A 23,141-nucleotide genomic window follows, 5' to 3' on the forward strand; every position below is an offset into this window, starting at 1 on the left:
TTCAAATGTGAAATATCCCTTGACGAGAATATCCTTATTGGATAATAGGGTACTCCTAGGCAAAGTGATGTCACACGTAAAACAACCTAATTAAATCTTTTTAAAGAAAAGAACAGGTGCACTTACGGGTAACTTAAAAGATGAAAATATGAAGATTCAAATTATGCATAATTTTTCAACTCATCTAAACTATAAGATTCAACAAATTTTAGCGCTGAAATTCATGTTAATACAAAGAGGAATCTACTGGGGCTACCACAGGGTTTTACAACAAACAAGTAATACAACAAATGTGACGACCAAAATCGGGCGGATCATCCACTGGGTAGGTCACAAGTGCAAGAACATCACGAATTCAATTATCAATCAAATTTAATAAATCAATCCTCAATCAATCAATCAATTCAATATCAATCAAGTCAATTGTCAATTACAAGCCAATGCACAAATTCAAATCCTGAATTTCAATTTACAACACATGTGCAATAGGATAAACAATGGAATGAGCGTAAGAATATGTGTTGCACTCTTCCAGTTGCGTTGAGAACAGAAATAACAGTATTTACATAATTCACTGGAATTCACTTGGTACTCTGGAACGCATTCGCCCGGCAGCTCTCTCCGCGGCCTAATTATAAAACACAATTCGCACATTAAATATATTTTTACACAAATGGTAAGCCATATTTGACTATTCAGCAGTACTGCTTTACACAAACTTGTACTCAATGGTTCCCATTACACTTCTCATTACATTTTTTACTCTACTCAGACTTTACTCAATTTACAATATCGATTACCCAACGTTACACTAACTGAACACCATACTGAAACCAGCAAAAGTTTATAATTACTACTTACAAAACTATTTATAGAAACACTAAAACTAATAAAAACACTACTAACACAATAAACAATGAAAAAATTCACAGAATACTTAGTATAAAATAAGATAAAAGCATGCTATTTGAACAAATTTATCCCAGGACCTTGAAATGTAAAAGTACACTAAATAAAAGAATAAATAACTTTACTCACCTCAGAAATCGAGTGATGGTTTTTACTGATGAAACTTTATGAAAACTTGAGTGAATTTAGACGAGTTAAGGTCTGACGACACGTTCCTCGAATATCTGGCTTTGCATTTCTTTGTAATATACCAAAAATCTTTATAATTATAATCATCATTTGATTTCTTAACTATTTTCAAAATCTCTGAAAAATATATAAACCAAAAATCGCGATATCAGCAGTTCAAGTGATTTTATGTGTGGAAATCTATTAAAGTAGCAATATTTCAATCACAAATTCTTGGGAAAATTTATATATTTTTGAGGAACGTGTCGTCTGTCCTTAAAGTCATTTTCAAAACATCAAGAAACCCTGTGCATAGTGTAGCGTAACACGACAGGAAAAGAGAGAGAATCATCCGAATACATGTATGTCCAATGAATATCCATGAAGATACAGGGCTCCATAAAGTATAAAATAAAGAAGGTCTCCTACAGTATGACTGAGTGTTACATGTATGCACATTAAGATGAAAACAAATATATAGTAAATATGACACTGAACATCTTCCAGTCCAGACTCAGTTGTTAAATACTCGCTTTACACACACACACACACACAAGAATAAATCAGAACTTAGAATAGGGTTTTGGTTCTCCTAACTTACATAAGGAATGAAACATGTAAAAATAAAGAAAAGTGATCGAATCAAAAAATATAACCAATACAAATCTATGGGCAGGGCCTAAACATGGACCCCTGGAAGTTCAAGAGGTTGGGTCAAATGCCTCGGATGAGTAAGCCTCCCCTGTCGATCGGTCACATCCACCGTGAGTCCTTTTACTAATCAGGTATTTAGTAGTGAAATTTAGTATAAAAACAAAGGACTAACAATTTGTATAAATATATAACAGAAAACACGATCCAAAAATGATTATATTTGCTAACAAGGTCATTATAACGGCCATAAAATTTACAAAATGCTGCCGAAATGGTTGAAATCCATCAGCTTATATGTCACTAGCCTACCTTGGTTTAAAAATTATTCATACTCAGAATATGCTCTTGTGTACTTAAATTAGTTGTGAAATATAATCAGCATTAACGGTCCCTTATAACAAATGAAAAGATAGTTATTCCTTAAATTCAAGGTATGCAGATTTAATCATGATTATAATTATGTATATGCTTGTTTGCTTTGCTGATTTATACTAGCTAATGCTACTATATTAAATTATGCTCGTGAAAGTAATAACTGCTTCTTGTTTCTTGTTCTAATTCTGAATTATGGAAAAGAATTTGGTCAATGTAATGCATTTGAGGCAGTGGATCACTCAGGGTGATGCATATTGATTTAAAGACTTTTATTTGTGCTTATGCTGCATTCCGTAACAGAAAATTGATCCCCATATTGCAATTAGCTGATAACCAAAGTCCAAGCGATGGGCATGGCTGCATAAATTTCAGTTTCTGACTTATCCTTTTGTTCGTTTTAAAGCTTTTCCGTTACCTGAAAAGTTAATCTATAGAACTTTATCCATCCACATGGAAAATTAATCTGCTTAATCCTTTATTTAGAAATTAAAATGAAATCAAATACTTCTTTATATACAAATTTTTAATTATCAAATACTATAAAACGTGTTATTTTAGCAACCGGGAGTGAGTTATAATGTAGGCATTTTTTATTTTCGTTATTAAGTTTTAGCAATTGTTCTTTCATCATTTTTCTTATTTCTAGACCTTATTTGTAAGTAAAGTATAAGTAAAAGATTTTTAGCATTGCCACATCCATTTCTTATAATGCCGTTCTACGGTAAATTATGATAATTTTCCTACGGCATATCGTTGTTTTCCTTTTTGAAAGGGTGCAACTCCCATTATTTATAATAAAAATCGACATACATCCAAAATAACAGCAAGGAAAATGAATCTTGATCTGAAAATGTCCACTCGACTTTTAACGCACACTCTAAATTTTTTTTACGATTTATGAATTATTGCAACTACAATTTTTTTGTCGGAACATGCAAGTATGTCCATTTCCTGTAACCCCTAACATTTTGTTAATGCGAGTGATTTTTTTTATCCGGCCGTTTGACTGCACGTAAAATTAGTTTGTCTCATACATATTTTCATACGTTGACAGAATGGATTTTTCTATCGTTTATTGTATCGTTGTGATCAATTGGTTTCCAGATAGGTCTTTCTGCTGCCTTCTACAACAGACTGCAGTTATGAACTTTTTCTGTGATCCCCAGGTGTCGAGTTTCATTTTATAACTCCTTTTATTTCAGTATGGCAGACTCGTGTTACTTTATGAAATATTTAAACCTTAAACATTTAATATGAAACCAATTAAATTTTGTTCATTTTTTGTCGTTATTTTTCCTTAGTATTTATCAATATGTGATGAAATGTGTTTACTGAAATGTATCTAGGCCTTAAATGCTGTAGGTAAAATATGATCTTAATTCATCTTAGTTTATTTAAAAAACAAAATCAGAACAAAATACAGTCAATACGTAAAAAAAGAAAGAAATCATAATCCTAGGTAAAATTAACATTAAATGTATTCATTGGACATGAAATAATGGATGTTTCATTCATATTAAAGGATATCTTCTAATTTTCTGTTCCTCTGTTTCAGGAGATCCAGGGTAGTTCGAGCTGTGTTGATTATTCAATGAGTAGAGTACCGAGGGATCAAATGGATCACTGAATGAAAATGATAATGGTTATTGGACGTTTTTTATCTACAATAAGTTGTAAAACAGTCACAATTTTGAGGTGTTTATCTGATATGTAGCGTAAACTGTGACTAGGATGTGTAAATATAAGTACTTACCATAACTCAACGTCATATTTGTTGTCATATCCGTATCTATAGTTACTACGATTACCATTTGGCCATTTTACCTAAGAATTAAAAAGTATTTGAGAATAAAATGCTCATTCATAAGTCACGCTTTCTCTATTTTTTGTACGTAAAATTAATTTAAAATATTTTCAATAATGTAAAAGAGATGTAAATACAAAAAATAAATAAATAAATAAATAAATAAATTTAAAAAAAAAAGAAAAAAAAGAAAAAGTCCGTATCATATTATTTTCCTTTCTTTCAAATAGTTTATTCATTATTCATTAAACGCTTCATACATGAACAACAGCATCTTGTTTGACTCTATAAACACTGCCTACATTTCCCTCTCCGCCATCTTGATCTCCCCATTTCCAATCAGGACCTTTAATGAAAGAAAGTAACTTTGATCCATTGTGTTTAAATATTATGATAGTACATATACAGTTTTTAATATGTTTTCTGGTGTGGCTTTTGGGGCGACCACAATTATTACGCTTGTTTTGATCCGCCTCCTCAAACCGCAAGAGGCATAATCTAAAATTCGACATCAAATGAAGTCGCATGCTAATTTTATTTCCAGAGCATAGTCTGAATAGTGCATTTAATTTTCGTTTAAGGAAATGCATTATAGATTAAATGTAATTTTTTTCTTTCTTTGAAGCTCTATGCAAGAATTAAATCTCCACAATAATTGCGTGTCTATTTTATTTGCAATTATAGCATGGAATGCTGGTAGCGAAGGAATTCTGGGAAAGTTTCACTAAAAGAATTGCTCGATATATACAGATTTCAGTTCAAATTCCTTTGTTTTTACTTGTTATTCTTTTGGGCTCGCTTCGCTCCCTAAAAAGAAATAGAATGAGCACAACTAAAAGTTATATATGAAGTTATGTTTACAAACTCAGATAACCAAAATAAAAAGGAATGTCTATTTGTTTTAATACTTTATATAAGGCTAGGGCTTTTCTGTGAATTAAACAATATAACTTAATCGTGTTTCAACGATATCAAAAATCTAAAGCAATATGCAATTTATTTCTCGCTTCAACAAAATTAATAGAGATTTGAATGACAGAGTTTAAAGTCAATTTAACTATAGAAAGGTGAGGTTATCTGAGTTTAAAATCTTTGGAAATTTTGATTTGAACGTACATAACATATATGTATCTACACTCAATTTCGCATCATTATTGTTTTAGTTCAGATACGCCATATGTAGCTTTAAACGGGTTGAAACGTTGAGAATTTTTTTTCAGTGTTAAGTTATAAACAACATTTATCAGTTTAATGAGTACTAAATAGATAAAGGCGTTTAAAAAATTATTCTTTACCCTCGTTAGATTAAGGGGAATCTTTGAAAAATATAACTGATCGTAAAACCAAAACATGCAATACCTCTTCTAACTAAGCAGCCAACGGCTATCAGTTCATTCTCTAGAATCCTTGGTTCTTTGCATGGAGTAATATCATATTTTTCAATCAGACTATCAAAACCATACTGGTAACTCAATCTGACACCACTATCCCATTCTACGATGACCCAGCCAACTGGAAAAAAATGTGAAAGTTTTTTGTTTGTCATTTTATCCTTCATAGTAACTTCATCAACTCTAGCATTTACTCGTTCGAAAAATTTCATGTAATGAAAATAATTTCACTTTGTGTAAAGTGCATTTGGTAGCTGGGAAGCTTGAGAGGTAATCATACCTCTATCAGAGTGTCCAATCACTGTACCAGGACCGTGACTGTCTTGATTTTTCCAAGTCCAGTGAGGTCCTCGTTTTACCCTTGTACCAATTCCAGGAAGATTTTCATATCGTTCAGTGAATACATCATCCTCTAATGTGTCAGCAGTAATTGGTTTGTAAACATCTAATTCATTAATTATATCATAAATGTCCTCCTTAAAGGAAAAGTAGGCATAAATTTTCCCAAACTGTTTCTTGATGTAGACACTATTTTTCTCTAATTCAATTTCAATAAAGTCTTATACGAGGGCCATTCAAAAATTACACGGACTTGTTGCACAGAAAACAATTTTGTCGACATTCAAAAAACAGCCAAGGTACGCATATTACAAAAGAATCTTTACTTAAGTTTCATTTCAAAATACTGTAAATTGATAGCAATTTTGAGTCATTCCTTAGGACCTATCATGAAATCACGGGAAATTAAAGTAAAATCTGAGACGTAATAGGCATCATAAAAAAATGTGCGCTCTCACTTTCCCAACGTTTTTCCCTTCGTGTTTGAAACTCGTTGACAGCTTGTGTTACCTATCCGTTAAGCATATTATTAAACATTCATTTAACCTTTCTGGTCCAACTTGAAAACTTATAACTAGTATTATACTAGTATTTATAATCTGTTTTTAAATTCAAAAACTGTACATATCTCTGATATAGTATTACTCCCAGCGCTCTCAATCGCGTTTTTAACAATCAAGTTTTCATCAATGAACTACTTCTGTACACTTCCGGATTGCCTTTTACCAAGGTCCTACCATACAAAATGTTCTTATGCTAATTGTAGACAGAAGTCTGACATACCATGTTTTGAAAACCATTTTGAGTCTCTGTTGGCATTTCCCCGAGCAATAAACATAATTTGAAAAAAGTGCAGCTGTTTTCATAGGGAACATATCGGAGAAAAATTACAATTATATATCTAGAAGAACTTTAAACATTAGCATTCTAAAAGTATAACAATGAAATATTAGATAGAAAATATGGGGGAAATTGTCGAATAATATCGTATGTTATACAAAATAAATGAGTGAAAGTTTGGATTCTATAATTAAGTTTTTTAAATTTTTTGCCGTGCTCCATGCATCACTATCGACAGTATTAGAACAGCAATATTTTTAAGAGAAATTAATTTATATTCAAAAAAAAATTTACCGCAATTTTACTGGATTCATTAAAAAATATGTTTTTTTAAAAAAAAATTATTACCATTTGAGTTCTGTAAGTGTGAAAATTAGCAGAGTTCGTGTAGTTTTTGAACGGTACTTGTACAAATCAACTCATTCAGCAAAGATTATGATATAAACATATCATGTTGTTTAAATAGTTTTATGGAACACGATGTTAAGTTAAAATTTAAATGATTGAAATTGATGAAAATTCTAAAATTATCATATACCACATCACTGCTAGATACATCATCTGAAGACGATATTCTGGCCATTTTTTCTATGTCTTCCCGTGTTAATTTAGTTGTTATCCTTTCTTCTACAATGCACGAAACAGTTCTCTGTAACCAAACAAGAGTACCGTATAGTACATGTATTTGGCATCAAACACTCCCTCTAAAGATCAATATCTAAATCTTCTCACCATGTTGAGTGCAAATCTTCCACACTGCTTAGCATCAGAATGGGATATAAGTCTGCCTCCTTTTGCCAATTCCACCAACGACTTTAAGAAATCCTTAAGAAGATAACCCCAAAACTATGTCAAAAGGCAATTATTTCTGCACATCTAGTCAATTAAGATGCTTCTTTTTTTAAATAACATAAGATCTTCGGAATAAAACAGCAGCAATACAAACAAAGTAAAAAGAAAAAAAAAACTTTAATGCACCACATTTGGGTCGGATCCTACAGGAATACATATGATGGGATTTGTCCTTCCGATTTTTCTAGACAAAGATTGTATTCTTGTGGAAGTCTGAAAACATACGCATGTGTAAAGTAATGCTTAAATATCAGAAAGCTTTAGATTTGATTTTATGTTTTTATGTAGAAATGTGATATTATACATTTATTGCCTGATCGTGAGGGAAATATGAAGATTTATTCAGCCAAGAAAAATCATATTCCCCGAGGGCTACTCCCGAGGGGAATATGATATTTCTTGGCTGAATAAATCTTCATATTTCCCGAACATTCATGCAATAAATTGTTTATTATACCGAAACAAGCAAAAACTTTAAAAATAAAAAAGAAATTTAAATTCGGCACCGCTCTCAAATTCACTTTCAATTTTAACGTAGAGTTACTGAAACAATTTACAGAAGTCTATCAGCAACAAGGCTATTGTGACGTCTTAACTACTCTCGGGAGTTTTCGTTCAACGAACGATAACTATTGCGGGAAAATGCACCAGGTCTCCGAAGAGGTTGAATATTATGAAAAGCATGACAACGACAGGGAAATATGAAGTGTTATGGCCCAGTCACATGATAATCTAGAACCGATCAGATAACGCGTTGTATTGAATAATTATAATGAGGTATAATAAAACAGCTTATGTACTTATAATTAGTACCGTTAGAAATACATGAAAGACAACACATTTTATTTATTCTGAAGTAATTTTCTTTTGAAAAAAAAAAAACCCTATTATAATTGAAATATTTGACATTTAAATTTGTGTAAAAAGATTTTTTTTCATATTTTCATGAAAAAGTGCTTTATTCTATATATAGCTTCTTCTAATTCACCGGTACATTAAATAAAATGTGTATATCTCAGGCTTTTTAGGTAATATTGATAATATTTACATTTGATATATTTAAAATTATCTAGCAACCATAAAAGTAGTTTTGTAATTGATTACACCATCAAACATTGATTCTCTGCTCGAATCGTCTAGTTCTGGACAACTTATGTTTGCTGAGTTTGATGGCCGACCGTCTGATATTATTACCAATCTTGCTCTTGCGATTATATCAGGAGTAAAAACTGCATTGTGGCCTAAAAAGGAAGCGTGATTTGATTATAATTGTACGATGGCCGACAGCGGCCGTCACTTTTGATTAAGAAAACATGTATTGTCATTTTGTACAGACATTTTGTCAATTTTCGATGACGAATCACAACTGAACTGGTACTGCTATATGTACATGTACAATTATTTAACTGACAATTTCTATAACAGAAAATCATTAAAATTCCTTCTTGTAATATGAAATGAAGATACATAAAAGAGGCTACTTGGAATTAATAAGCGTATGGTTCTAGCAGAAGTGCGAAGTCGAGGTAATTTTAGATTAATATTGACATATAGATATGCTTTTTCGACAGATTGTCGTAATTAATTCTTAAAATTCATTGTTGGTGTACGACTGGTCTAATATTGATCACATCCAGGATTTTTGGGGTATATTAGAAATTTGATTTTGATATATATTGCAAGTGTCTTTGATGTATGAATTTTGATATTTTAACAATGCGCACAAAATAATTTCATCATAGTAGTTACCTATAATTTCTTTGTCGTGTCACATTACTCACTTATAAGTAATTTGCCGACTAGGTGGAAGTCTTTGGAAGCTGCGTTGGATTTGCAAAAGTGTTTCAAGCACTTGATTATTAATTTTATATATCATACTTTCATGTAAATAACTTGAATCTGATTCGTCGAGAAACATTTGTTAAGAAACACAATTACTCGCTGAATGATGAAGCCACGCCCTCTAGCGTAGCAACAGTCAACATTGCTTGACGACGGGTGATATTCCAAAAAATAGTGACTGGGCAGAATTTAAATTCTGCGCGCAAGGTTCACTGTAATATGTGTTTATATAAAAATAATCAGTATGATATGATAAATATCGCATGTAGTTGAGTGTCACATTGCAAATTTTCACCCCGAGAAAACCACTGTCAACCTCGGCTGCGCCTCGGTTGACAATTAATGGTCTTCTTGGGGTGAAAATTTGCAATGTGACACTCAACTACATGCAATATTTATATAATATTTAGAGAGTAAATATAGTCGCACATATTTCATTCTTGCTTTAAAAGGGTTTATTTCCATGTCTCCAGTTCTGTTTTTGATACATTCCAAAACTTTAGACTGGATGGTCTAGATCTCATGTAGAGCTACATATAATCCTGTTTTACCTCTACGTAACAGGCACATGTAGAATCGAACTGTCTAATACATTCTGAGATACATATATGTTTATGTATATCCATTACAGCAAAAGTATTATTTTTATCCGCTTTTTTAATTGCAATCCCTAATATTTTTTTTAAAATGATACAACAAGGAAAAAAGGTTTCAGATTAAAATTGTTACGTCTAGCATGTATGACTATCAGGATTACAATATCTCATGCAAGCAAATTAGGAGTGAAAATCATTAAATGCTTCTTGTCTCTTTCAAGTCACCTATTTTATGTATCTTAATTTCATATCACAAGAAAAGAATTTTAATGTTTCTCGCTGGTAGAAATTGTCAGTGAAAGAATTAACCATACATATACATATAGATAACCAGCTTAGTAAACTGTTGTAATTTGTCAACGAAAATTGCTTAAAACAATGTACAAAATGACAATATTCTTAATCAGAAAGTTGCAGCCGCTGAGGCAATCGTATGATGGGTGATTACATCTTCTAAATATGATAAAATATCTAGTGATATATCTTACAGAAATTATGTCTCAGATTTTTTAAAACATTGTTTACACAATGAAATTATTGTTTTTCCTGGTTAGTTTCTTGATCTGTCTGTCAAAATTTATTCTTACGATTAATTCTAGGATATTTACGACAGACGCCTCTTTTTTTTTTCTAGAGGAAATATTAGGTCGTAGCTTTATTTGTGTCAACAAAATGAATATACATGTGTATTGAATGTGTAGCAAGGAAAAGAATTAATTTCCCAGCACAAAAAAAAAAAAAGAAAAAAAAAAAAGAAAACTTCCGCTTTGATTTTTGCATTTATCTAAATCTGTGATATTTAAAGGCAGAAAATAGTACCATACATTTTTCTAAATATCCTTATATTTTTCTATTCTGGAATTCTAACGTTAAAGTAATTTCCTGTATTCTGATATTACTTTGAAATATGTTAGAAATCTGGAATTGAAATGGGGGGTCGTCTTGGTAATAATATATTCATTAATTTAAAAGAAAAAAATCTATGCAGATGAAATGAATTTTTAAAACAAAATCTTCGATATAGTTCTATATATAATGTTTTTTTTATTTTACAATATTGAGTACTGTTGATTTAAACTGTACCTCCGCCGTAGTGTAAACACGATAAGGCCAGAAGCATGCCTGCTTCCATTGGTGAACTTCCTCTGCACGCTATGTTACCTTAACAAAATTTATAGTTCAGTAATTTTTACAAATTTTGACAGCAGCATGTAAACAAAAAGACCATTTTAAGTTCTACAAGAGAGTGTAACTAACTACATGTATACGTACCAAGGCACTGTCTAATAGATCTATAGTTGTTCGAATAATAATGCAAGAATTTCACCTCTTCGCCAAACACAATGACAGCAACGTTTTCGTCGAGATGTGGATGAATAATGCATTCTAGAAAGAAATGAGAAACACCCAGTCATCGTTCTTGTTGTGTTTCTTTACGTATTCTGATTAACATTCACATTATCTGCAATTTTTTTATAAAAAATCTTTTACACTGAAAATTGCATAAGAATTTCCTAAAACAATTACAAATATCCTGAAACTCCGGTGGTAGTATAACCACAAAAATAAATGTACAAAAGATATGCACATAAATGTATATATTAATGGAAATAGACAATTAAAGTTTATAAGTTTAACTGATATTGATAGTAATATATCAAAGTGGAAACCATTTAAAATGTCCATGCACGCCCTCTTCATTTGATAGAAGCCATCTCCTGCCATGCTGGCTGATGTATCCAATAGAAAAACCGTGCAGACACCTCGCCCATGTTGGTGGCTTCTTTTTCGATCTTTGAAGAGATCGAAGAACATACTTTTTAATCGTAATGTAACTTTGCAGAATACACACAAACATGTTCTTAGAAGTTGTTTGTGTATTTATATATACATGTACACATAAACGAAAACACATGAAACAAATACATACTTTCCAATGCCTCTTGTCTGGCAAGTCTATTCCAATAGTGTACATCAACAGATCTATGCATTTCCTAATCTTTGAAAGAGGCATATCAACATTGTAGATTATTCATAGCATGTGATATCAATTATATTGATAAGAGTTTTGCAAAGAATTTACTGTACCTATACCAGTACCTTCCTCTTACATAACAAAACATACACTTCCTTATCATAATCCACTGATCTTTATTTCCTCAGGAAAATGTCTGCCTTTTATTTTCATTATATTTATAAAAATCCACTCTAATAAATAAACCGATGCGCATATCTATTTATATCAGTCATTCATAATTTCTTGGAATCGTCACCAGTTGAAATTACATACAAAAGTTCCTAAAGGAAATTCTTTTCCAGCATTTATAGCAAACAAGCCGATCCTTCCTCTTATTCAGTAACAATCTACAAACAAGGCATGTTTTGGAGGGTAACGATTGAAATTTAATTAATTATACTAAAAGCACACCATTTAAAAATATATAGACCATAATAATCCTTTAGATGCCTTAATCCTGCTATAAAGTAAATATGTGAAGATATTTGAAACTATACTATGAAAGATATATACCTGAAGATTGTTAAAAATAGTTGATCTTATGAGAATACTTCGGTATATTTCTGAGAAAAGAACAACATTAACACCTATTGCTGCATGACCCCTTCCTGCTACCGTGGTAGATCATGGTTTAAACAAAATAAACTCCCAAATCCTGGCCTATATCGGAATTCTGGCATTATCAACAATCCTTCAAGCATTTCAAAAATAAGTTAACAACATATAGTTTATGTCAAACAGAGCAGACCAGTTTACATTTCCATAGCAAAGGCAGCTATTTTGAATATTGTCTAACTAGATTTGAAGATATTTATTATTGTGTTGCACTAAGATTATCTGTGCCAAGAGATCCTGTGGACAAAATGCCACGGGCTTTGATTTGGCTTGTAAAACAACTTCAATACATCTGACCATGTTTAAGGTCGAATCAATAGTTCTTGAGATGGAGGGAATACTCAAAAATTTTATTTCCAGTAAAAAAAATGTAAACCTGTATTTAGATTGCTAAATCGCAAAATAATTGAACATAAAATGTAGATAAAATCACTAGTGACAAACTTGTGAATCTTTAATTTCATAATTCTTATGAATTCGGGGAAATTCAAGGGGTAAATTCATTAAATACGACACGTGCCACTCAAAGGACAAAGCATGGTGATGGACAAAGAACAAGGTCCACTTAAAGCCTTTTTGGCATTGTATAATTCTGAAAATTTGAAACTATAGCTTTAGTAATCATTTTACATCCTTGGTGTCTGCGTATCTGTCAAAAGTGACGTGATTTTCTGGCTATTCAATGTATTATGACGTTTTATGACATAGTGCAGATATTAAGTCTCAAATTTTAATTTAGTATGAAAAATAACAGCATCTATATGAATATAATATAGATGCCTTTATCTTATGGGGAAATGTTCGGCGTACAAAATCGGGTTCGGTATACGCATCCTTTTTTACATGCGCTTCGAACTGAAAGGTAGCATAGTTCTAAGCTCTTGAAAATTTCCAAAAAATAATCTCAATCCTGCTTTATTTTTTTTTTTAAACTTGTTTGAAAGAATAATTTTAGACACATTGGTGATGTTTGTTTACATCGATGGCTTAGTTTAGCTGTATTTAAAGAGTGATTTTCGTGAGATTGAAATCGTTAAAAAAATTCGAATAAACGCGGCTTGTACACTTTAATATCTTTTATATATTTTGTAGAAAATTTTAGTGTAAATTTAAAAAGTATTTTTTGCTATTGTTATTTTGTTTGTGATATCACAATGCCACGGGTCAAATCCAAGAGGACCAAGGATACGACATTGCGAAGGCAAGCAACCAAGCCAAGACCTAAACAACCAAAGCCGCGCCAGCAGAGGTTGAAAAAGAGTCTGAGATGGTTCCAGTCGTCCTTGAACAACTCAACAAAAATAGCGAGACTGTTGGTTTTCAAAGCCCTACAACGACAGTTGCAGGTGTGCAATCTTCTGCGACATCACCCCCTGTACCTCAGAGTCGATTATTCAGAATGCCATGGGTGAATCACAAGGTACACCTCAAATGCTACAAAGTATTACACATCAGCTGGCAGTTAATGTGTCACAAAATATTAAATCAAAAATAATAAGTTCAGCTTATGTAGATCTTGCTTTGCTGCTTCACAATACTAATGCTGTACCCTCAGAAAAATCTATCTACATTAATGAAAAGGGGGGACTCGTCACAAGGGAAACTAATAAACCATCTGTCAAAATTGATAACATTGAAATATGGACGGATGCTTTTATTATATATAGCAACATATACTCCGCAGTTCACCTTGATTCAGTTCAAGGGTTATTCAAATACATGCATGATGTTAGGTTGGGAGCATCAAGGGTTGGGGGGTCTTGGTTTAAAAAAATATGACGAGCAATTTCGTCTTCGTCGTAGCCTTAATCCAACAATTCCATGGGGAAATGTAGACAATGAATTGTGGCTTATTTACATGTGCCCAACAAATGCATTTCAAACCCCAAGCACAGTCCCCTCTCTGTCAACATACACGTTTTGATTACAATTATAAAGGGATTTGTGTGCACCCAATATGTTCCTATAACCATGTGTGCATCAAATGTTGAGGTAACCAACCAGTTTCACAGTGCCCTCAGGCATCATCTTACCCTCAAGCTCAAATTCAATCAGGCAATTATGGGAATAACTATGGTCAGGTAAATACCAAAATTCCTTCCTTATCATCAGTTGCTCCTATTCGTTTTCGCCCCCGTGGACCACAGGCACAAATCCCCAGATCAAAGCTTCCAAGGCACTATCATTACTCATATTCCGCCAGACCTATGGGAATTGGGGAAAACACCAATTAATGTAGACAGGTTAATTGAAAGTCTTGAAACATACCCAAATAAAATTGCAGCACTTGAATTAAAACAGGGATTTTATGAGGGATTTAGATTACATTACAATGGTCCAAGGATTCATTGTATGTCAAAAAATTTAACATCAGCCTCTGATCATCTTGAGGAATTGTTGGATAAAGTTAGGAAAGAGGTAGAGATGGGTAGGATTATGGGTCCTTTTCTTAATATTCCATAAGCTAATCTCCATATTTCACCTGTAGGAATAGTACCAAAGTCAGATGGGGGGTGGCGTATGATCATGCACCTTTCATTTCCAAAGTTCAAAAGCATAAATCACTTCATAGACCCAGATTTATGTTCTGTCCATTACTCATCATTTGACAATGTGGTTGAAATGATAGCTAATCTTGGGAAAGGGGCCTTGCTTGGTAAAGTAGACATCAAAAGTGCATTTAGACTTATTCCTGTAAACCCAAGTGATTTTGATTTGTTGGGCTTTTCAATTGATTCTTTATTTTACATAGATAAGTGTTTACCTATGGGTGCTCAATAAGTTGCAAAATTTGGGAAACTTTTGCCACATTTCTGCATTGGTTAACAAAAGTTCGGTCAGGGTTAGATTCATTGGATCACTATCTTGATGATTTTATTTTTGCTGGAAGGTTAGGAACAAACAGTTGTCAAAAACTAATGTCAGAGTTCATAAATATGTGTACTGAGCTCGGTATTCCATTAGCAGAGGATAAGACCATTGGCCCTGTTTCTGTACTTACATTTCTAGGATTAGAGATTGATACCATTAATATGTTGATTAGGATCCCTCAGGCAAAAGTTGATATTCTAAAACAAATTATACATGACTTTTTGGCAAGAAAATCAGTTTTATTGAAAGAACTAGAATCATTAGTAGGAATGTTAAATTTCTTTGGAAAAGCAATAAGGTCCAGTAGGGCATTCAATCGTAGGTTTTACGATGCTATGAGTGGTGCCTCAGAAGCTCATCATCATGTAAGGTTATCAGTTGAGTTGAAGGAGGATTTATATATGTGGTCTAAGTTTTTAGAGGAGTTCAATGGGATTTCCTATTATCCAGATAAAGATTGGATAAGTTCAGATGTACTAAAATTATATACAGAAAGTGCAGGAAGTGCAGAGCTTGGATGCGGTGCATATTTTCAGGGTAAATGGGTGTTTTTTCAGTGGCCATTAGCATGGCAAAGGACTGATATTCTTAGAGATATGACATTTCTAGAGCTAGTTCCCCTAGTATTAGCAATTAGTTTATGGGGCCATGACCTTAAGTGCAAAAAGGTTTTGTTTCACATTGACAACCTTGCTTTAGTCAGAATAGTAAACTTCCAAGTCCAAGAGAGTAATGAAGCTAGTTAGGCAATTGGTATTAATGCTTATGGAATGTAATTGTATTTTTAAAGCCAAACACATTATTAGTATTACTAATAGTATTGCTGATTCTATTTCTCGCAAGCAGTGGTGGCGGTTCAGGGAATTGGCTCCAGAAGCAAAGGAAAGTCCAGAACCCATTCCAACCAATTTTCTTCATTTGATTTGCAGTTGCAAGTAGAAAAACTATTGGATGCCTCCTTATCAAAGAATACAAAGCTAGCATACGATACTGGAATAACTGCATTTCAAAAATTTAGGGATGAATTTAGCTTTTCAAATATTTGGCCTCCACGCCCAGAGCATGTTGTTCAATTTTTAGCATATTTATCTCTGAAAAAGTTTACTTCGTCAGCTGCTAGATTGTATCTATCAGCAATAAGTTTTGAGTGCAAGTCCAGAGGTCTAGTTGATATCACAAAGAATGTTTTGGTTTGTAAGATGTTAGAAGGCATGAAGAGATTATCAGTTAAGAAAGATCCAAGACTTCCAATTACCCCTTCTGTACTGTGTAAAATAATTCACATATTACCATCAGTCTGTACAAATTTGTATGAGTCTCGTCTCTTTCAAGCGGCATACATGTTAGCATTTTTGGGGTTTTTGAGAGTTGGGGAATAGTTTTGATACTATCATTCATAGGTCAGACATTAACTTTGATTGTGACAATTCTAAAATGTATTTGACCATAAGACATTCCAAAAATGACCAGTATGGGAAAGGGGTTACCATTTGCATTGAAAAAACTGGTACTCTCCAGTGCCCAGTTAGGTACATGCTAGAGTTTCTGTCTATAAGACCTGCAGTCAATGGACCATTATTCTGCCGTCTTGACCATTGTCCTCTAACCAGATATCAATTTACAGCAGTTTTACATAAAGCAATAAATCTTCTTGGGTTTCAGAGCTGTAGCTATAAAGCCCATTCTTTTAGAATCGGGCTGCAACTACTGCTTACCAACAAGGGTGTGATCCAGATTATATTAGGGAGGCAGGTAGATGGAAGTCACAAGTTTACAAGTCTTATATTCGCTGCCCTATTAAGAAATTATGTTTGTAAAATTTATGCTTTACAGGTCATTCTACTGTTTGGTGTGTTGGGTCATCTATAGTTAAGCATGCCTTTCAGGCCGCCTTGCTTAGGACAGGAGGGGTTCACTTAGGATTGGAAAGGTTAGGGATGGATATCTGGTGGCAAGGCTACTCAGGTTTAAAGTTAATTAATTTAAAGAAAAAAGTACTGTTATTAGCCAAATATGAAGATTATCCCGACTTCTTGCTCATTCACTGTGGGGGGAACGATTTGGGGGAACCAGATTTACCTTTGTTTAAGCTTATTACAATAATGAAAGAAGATATAGAAATATTATCGCAGCTCCTCCCCAATACAAGACTTGTTTGGTTCCAAATTTTCACGCCTCGTTAGACAATTCTGCCATGGAACGGGCACGTGTACGATTGAATAGGGCAGCTGCTTATCAGGTACTTCATCTAGGAGGGGCTTATATCAAGAACCCAGATCTCATTAGGAACATAGAGTGTTTTTTGGCTAGTGATAAGGTGCACCTAAATCCGTTAGGCAATTCTGTATTCTTGAACAACATACAGGGGGGTCTTGAATATTTTAACAGTGGGTGTGGGTCAGTATTTCCTGACAGCCACTGTTAAGATGGGTGGTTACCATTACATGTTGGTCGTGGGTCAGTTGAATGGGGCTCCCCATGTGTGGGGTGACCTTAAACTTTTAAGTTTTAGGTCATGTGGCATTTGCGCCCATCCATTCAACTGATGTTTCAACCTTGTGCATCTGACTGTGTATGATGTTTTGAAGACATTGAACTGTGAACATTGGCTTGATATTTTATAATGTAAATACATTAACAATTTATTTCATTGTTCGCGGTCAACCCGGAACAAACAAATGCTGCTTGATTGTGCTGCTTATTTTATGCTTGTTGTTGCTATACTTGAATTTATTCAAAACTTTTTTCTAATTAAAAAACATTAATAAGCTTAAAGGTAAATGACTGTTTGCGGTAAACCTGGAACAGCCAAATAATTGATTTGCTTTGTATTGAGTTGTTGCTTGAATTTTGGGTCTGCCCTGCTTGGCGACCCTTTGCTGCTTATACATGTATATTATGCCACGACCAACAACGCCAAACAATAAATGTTTACATATAAATATTAATGTTTTTCATTTCCTCTATATAGATAATAATAGCATTAAGGATTACGTTCCATGGCCTCTTTACTCAATCTCTTTGCCAAAGGATGTTCCTCAATACGACAGATCGTTAGAAAGTATGTGTTCACTAACTCATCTGACCATGGATAATACTTTCATCATTCTTATCATTTATAAAAGCTTCAAATCCTTTCAATTTTTTTTTTCAGTTTCAGACTTAATTTTTTCTTTGTGTAAAAAAGGAGTTAAGTTCTATTTCCAGAAAGATTTATCCAAGACTTTCGAATAATTAGTGACTGTACCTTCGCCATACGCTCTAGTCACCAAAAACTCTATATCACAACAGGTTCCGACTCTCTGGGTCTGAGTAAAATTCTTGCTAAAAATGAAAAATCAACAAAACAAGAAGCATATGCGCTTCCTTGTCCTTTTATAATTTTCATAGCAATAATGTTCACATACACACAAAGTGTTAATTTCTCTCCTAAGTTTTGTCAATCGTGATCTTCCTCATACAAGTTAAAATTTCTCGAGAAGAATGAAACATCCATAATTTGCATGCTTCTTATGTGTACTTTGACGAATAAGGTTTCATTCTTAAGAACTGGCAGTACCTCTCACATCAATTTGAAAGATACTTTTTGTGAATGTTTTTGCTTATTCCTCAGGTACATTCTTGGCAAGGAGGATTATATAACAGTTCAGATGTGTAATCTCCCTTGACCAGAATATACCTATTAGGACAAACAGATACTTCTAAGCAAAGTGATTTCACGGGTAAAACAACATAATTAAACCTTTTAAAAGAAAATTTCAGCCTTTGCGTTTGAAAAAAAGTATTCAAATCAATTCATAAAAAAGCTGCAGAATGTCGAATACATTGCAATTTTGGAGATAAACAGCTGTAACATAAAGCAACATAGCATAACACCTGAAAACCTTTAATGAGATTCAAAACATGAAAATCGGATGATATACAGTAAGTTTATTACAAGTATATTTTATTTGTTTAATATTTGATATTGTATGTTTAGCAATTGTAGAATGGTTTTGTGTCCACATAAAAAACAATGGTTATATTTATATATTTAGTATATTTACGTATACACAAAAGAAAGGTTACGGAAAAAATAATAATAATAAAATACAGTTTAGAGAAAACAAAAATAAAACCTTACCATGTTAATATCTACTATCTTCATTTTTTTAAATCCCAATCCGTTTTACATACTCTCATTGAAAATATCTGCATTCATACATATATAATATCGACACATCTATGTAATTGTCAACATTATTATTTGTCAACATTTATTTTAAAAAGGAAGAATTCTTATCAACATTGTCAAATGCTATTTCAACAAATGTCTCAATGATTAGCAAATTTCAAAAAAGACTAAAGTAATTCAGATAGAATTTTTATAAGACATGTATATGGCAAATTCAATGTCTCAAAACATTCGTCATTTTTCAATCGTTTCTACGGCTTCTTATGTCTGTTATTGATTTGGAAATAGTGTCAATTTGTTTTCTCTTTCCAAAAATAATTCTGCATCTAAAATAGAAATCTTGATTGAGCAACGAAAATCAAAGTTCCACATATTAGTTTGAAGTAAGATTATTTAATACCTGGAATTTAAGGAATGTATGAGTTTTGATAATGAATAAGTAACAATCTATAAACTTTAAATCCATCCCTTTAAAACCAAGTTTAGCATTTGCTATACTTACAGGCGTCCCTCTAAATTGATAACAACAGATGACTCAGATTTTCTTTTGTAACAATTTTCGATTTTTTCGTTTATTTCATCACTGTAGTCGTTCCATCGTCCAAAAGAATCTTTCCACTGCCACCTACGTTCCATTGCCTGTTTACAAGAACTTTTTTTATTAACCTCATGATGATCCATATTTCAACTGTCCGTCCATTTCATAACTCTGGGAACTGCATTCTGTTTCCTTGTGAGATTGTGAATGGTTAACTCCATCGCTTGGTGAATAGGACATCAGTTCATTGCGTCTTGCCTCCTTTTTATTATCTTTTAAGCAGTAATAATTACCTGTTAATTTATTGAGTCTCTCTTTTATAGGGTGAAGAAATAGGGTGTCGTACTTTTTCATACACTTTTTCAAAGAACACGTAACTCTCCTTACTAAGCCCTTAGGAAAACTTTAACAGAGACATACTTCTTTAATTCTATTTATTTTAAAAAATTGTATCTGAAACGAAATCTGCATGTTTGTTATTTACCTTGAATGATCCCATCGTCGTTGGAAATGTAATGATTGATACGATGGCTCGAATGGATCACTGAATAATGGTTAGCATAAATAACGAAAACGTATTAAATTTGATCATTTGTCATGTAAGTAAGAAGTGCTTAAAATTCATATTTTATCCAAAAGATCAGTAAGAAATATCTCACCACAGTTTCACATCAAACTTGTTTTTGTACCCATATCTGTAGTTGCAACGGTTGCCGTTTGGCCATTTAACCTAAGAAATCGCGATGCATTTTTCAAATTCGTAATTTTAAAATTCTTTTTAGGGCCCCAGGATATGTATATAGCATAAAAATGAAGTCAATGACACATAATGAATCTGAAGGAAATTAAAGATAATTCTGCATTTATAGAAGAAAAACGAAATAAATTCATTCAATTTTTCAATGTAAGAAGTTAAGTATAAAATTTACGGTACATACATAAACTACAGTCTCTTGTTTGACTCTATATACCGTTCCAATATGTCCGTCTCCGCCATCTTGAACTCCCCAATTCCAGTCAGGACCTTTAATTATCGAGAACTAACGTCATCTTATTTCTTTACATATCTCAGTTTTCATATAAATATTTTCAAAGAAAGATGTGACAAAAAGGAGTAGTTAAGTACATGTAAGAAAAGGCCATCAAGATAAGAAAGTCAAGTTTCTAAATGGTAATTTCTTTTTAGAATAAAAGACAAAAAAGGGAATGGTCAAAAAATAATAATCAAGTTAAGAAGTCAATCAAAACATAGAGCATATATATGAAACATGTTGTCAACGTCAAAAGGCAACACGATCCAACATTTGCAACCTTACTATAAAAAATACAATATGCCACATATTCTAAATCCCCTTCCCCACATACGCAAAAAAAAAAAATTACTTGTGACATTAATGATACCTCTGGAAACTAAACATCCAACGGCAATCAATTCATTTTCTAGAATCCTTGGTTCTTCACAGGAAGCGATATCATACTTTTCTAGCACACCATCGAATCCATATTGGTAGCTCAATCGAACCCCATTATCCCATTCCACGATAACCCAACCAACTAAACAAATAAAAGAAATATTGATCTGAAGTTTATAACTGAGTAAGCGTTACTTCACATTTTATGCAATACAGCAAATATATATATATATATATATATATATATATATATATATATATATATATATATATATATATATATATATATATATATATATATATATATATATGAAAGATTGAGATTCAATGTCGCTCAATCACCTATTGCTGAATTGAATAGTTTTTTCATGTGGTCATAATTCCGCGGAATCATAGTTTCTGTTCAATTTAAGCGGATGTTTTTGATAACCATTATATGTTTTACATTTCTTTCAGTACTCTGTGACAAGTTTTCGCAGAAAATTAGTGACCGAGTATATAGCGATAGCGTAATTTCATCTCACAGGGAAAAAAATACGTTTACTTCAACTTTATAGTACTTAAATGGCAGAATGTCTTTTGTACATGAAGCTATCAGCTACAATTTTTTAAAGCAAACAAGAAGTAGCGAAAGACCAAAGCAATCGATACCCTGATTAATACACCACGATCCTGGCCATTATGACGATTGAAATGTTGACATCAGTTAAATTTCTATCCTTGATCATGATGCAATCTACACCTCATCGAATCGTTCATTACAAATGCGGATTTCATAATTATATCTTTTTCTTTAAAAGACTAAGGAACAGTGTCTTCTGGATATCCAAGATAATTAGTACTTTTACTCTTTGTTGTCCACGTAACAATAAAGATATCAGTAAAGTTTACTGATTCTCCAGATCCTCGGTAATTTTGTCTTTAAGGGTTTTTATTTTTATTTTTAATCATAAAAAGAACCCTCGGTGGCGGCGTCAATTGTTCATTATCTACATCTTTTTTCATAGAAAAAGAAATATGCATGCACGGAATGTAAAAAAAAAGATATTACCAAACACGGACTAAACACAGGTTTTTTTTATTGAAATAAATAATTTTAATCAGTTTTATCATGAAAAAGACTAAGCTAACGAAAGGTGAATCAGAGTTACATTTGATGTGGGAATTTTCATTTTTGTGGTTGAGGATGTATCATTCATTCCAGTATTGTAGAAGAAAAATGTTTAATGAAAATCGTTTGTTGGACAATCATGAAACAATAACAAAAACAAAATAATTATTTAAAGCACAAAAACTTTTACCAAATCATTTTCAGTGAAGTCAGTTTTAATGTTGATAAATCTAACAATTCTCTCAATATCTTCAGGTGTCATTTGATCTGCTGTCTTTTGATCCAATATGTGATCAGTCAATTTCTGGAACAAACGTAAATATTTTATTACTTTTAAAGCTTTAATTTATATTTAACAGGGCAAAGAAACCTTGCTTTTCTTTTATTAGCTTACCATATGGAGAGCAAACCTTCCACACTGACGGGCAACTCTCGGATTTAAAAGCCTTCCTCGTCTGGAAAGGTGTACCAAGCTCTCAAAGAATGCCTGGTTAAAAGTACAGGACAATTTTGCTAAGGAATAATAGTTTTACAAGTTTGACTGGGATGCATGAAGGGCATTCAAAAATAATTGCTCCAAGGAAAAGTTACATTAACTACCAAATGACTGAGAAAGAGAAGGGTTCTCCAGAC

General features: G+C 32.6%; 1 protein-coding gene across 1 annotated transcript in view; it reads right to left on the minus strand.

Moving 5' to 3' along the window:
- Window positions 1-3,855: 3,855 nt before the first annotated feature.
- LOC133178087 (uncharacterized) overlaps window positions 3,856-23,141 on the minus strand; it is a 36,717-nt gene continuing 17,431 nt past the window's right edge. Inside the window, exons 14-20 of the mRNA XM_061312849.1 lie at window positions 16,379-16,538; window positions 7,213-7,305; window positions 7,019-7,129; window positions 5,582-5,777; window positions 5,270-5,422; window positions 4,204-4,256; window positions 3,856-3,930 (exon numbers count right to left, since the gene is read on the minus strand). Coding sequence (XP_061168833.1) covers window positions 3,856-3,930; window positions 4,204-4,256; window positions 5,270-5,422; window positions 5,582-5,777; window positions 7,019-7,129; window positions 7,213-7,305; window positions 16,379-16,538 — 841 coding nt within the window. The remainder of the gene's footprint in view (window positions 3,931-4,203; window positions 4,257-5,269; window positions 5,423-5,581; window positions 5,778-7,018; window positions 7,130-7,212; window positions 7,306-16,378; window positions 16,539-23,141) is intronic.

The sequence above is a fragment of the Saccostrea echinata genome, unplaced genomic scaffold (genome assembly GCF_033153115.1).
Source record: "Saccostrea echinata isolate AGI-Se365-2 ecotype Australia unplaced genomic scaffold, CSIRO_AGI_Sech_v1 ptg000002l, whole genome shotgun sequence".
NCBI lineage: Eukaryota > Metazoa > Mollusca > Bivalvia > Ostreida > Ostreidae > Saccostrea > Saccostrea echinata.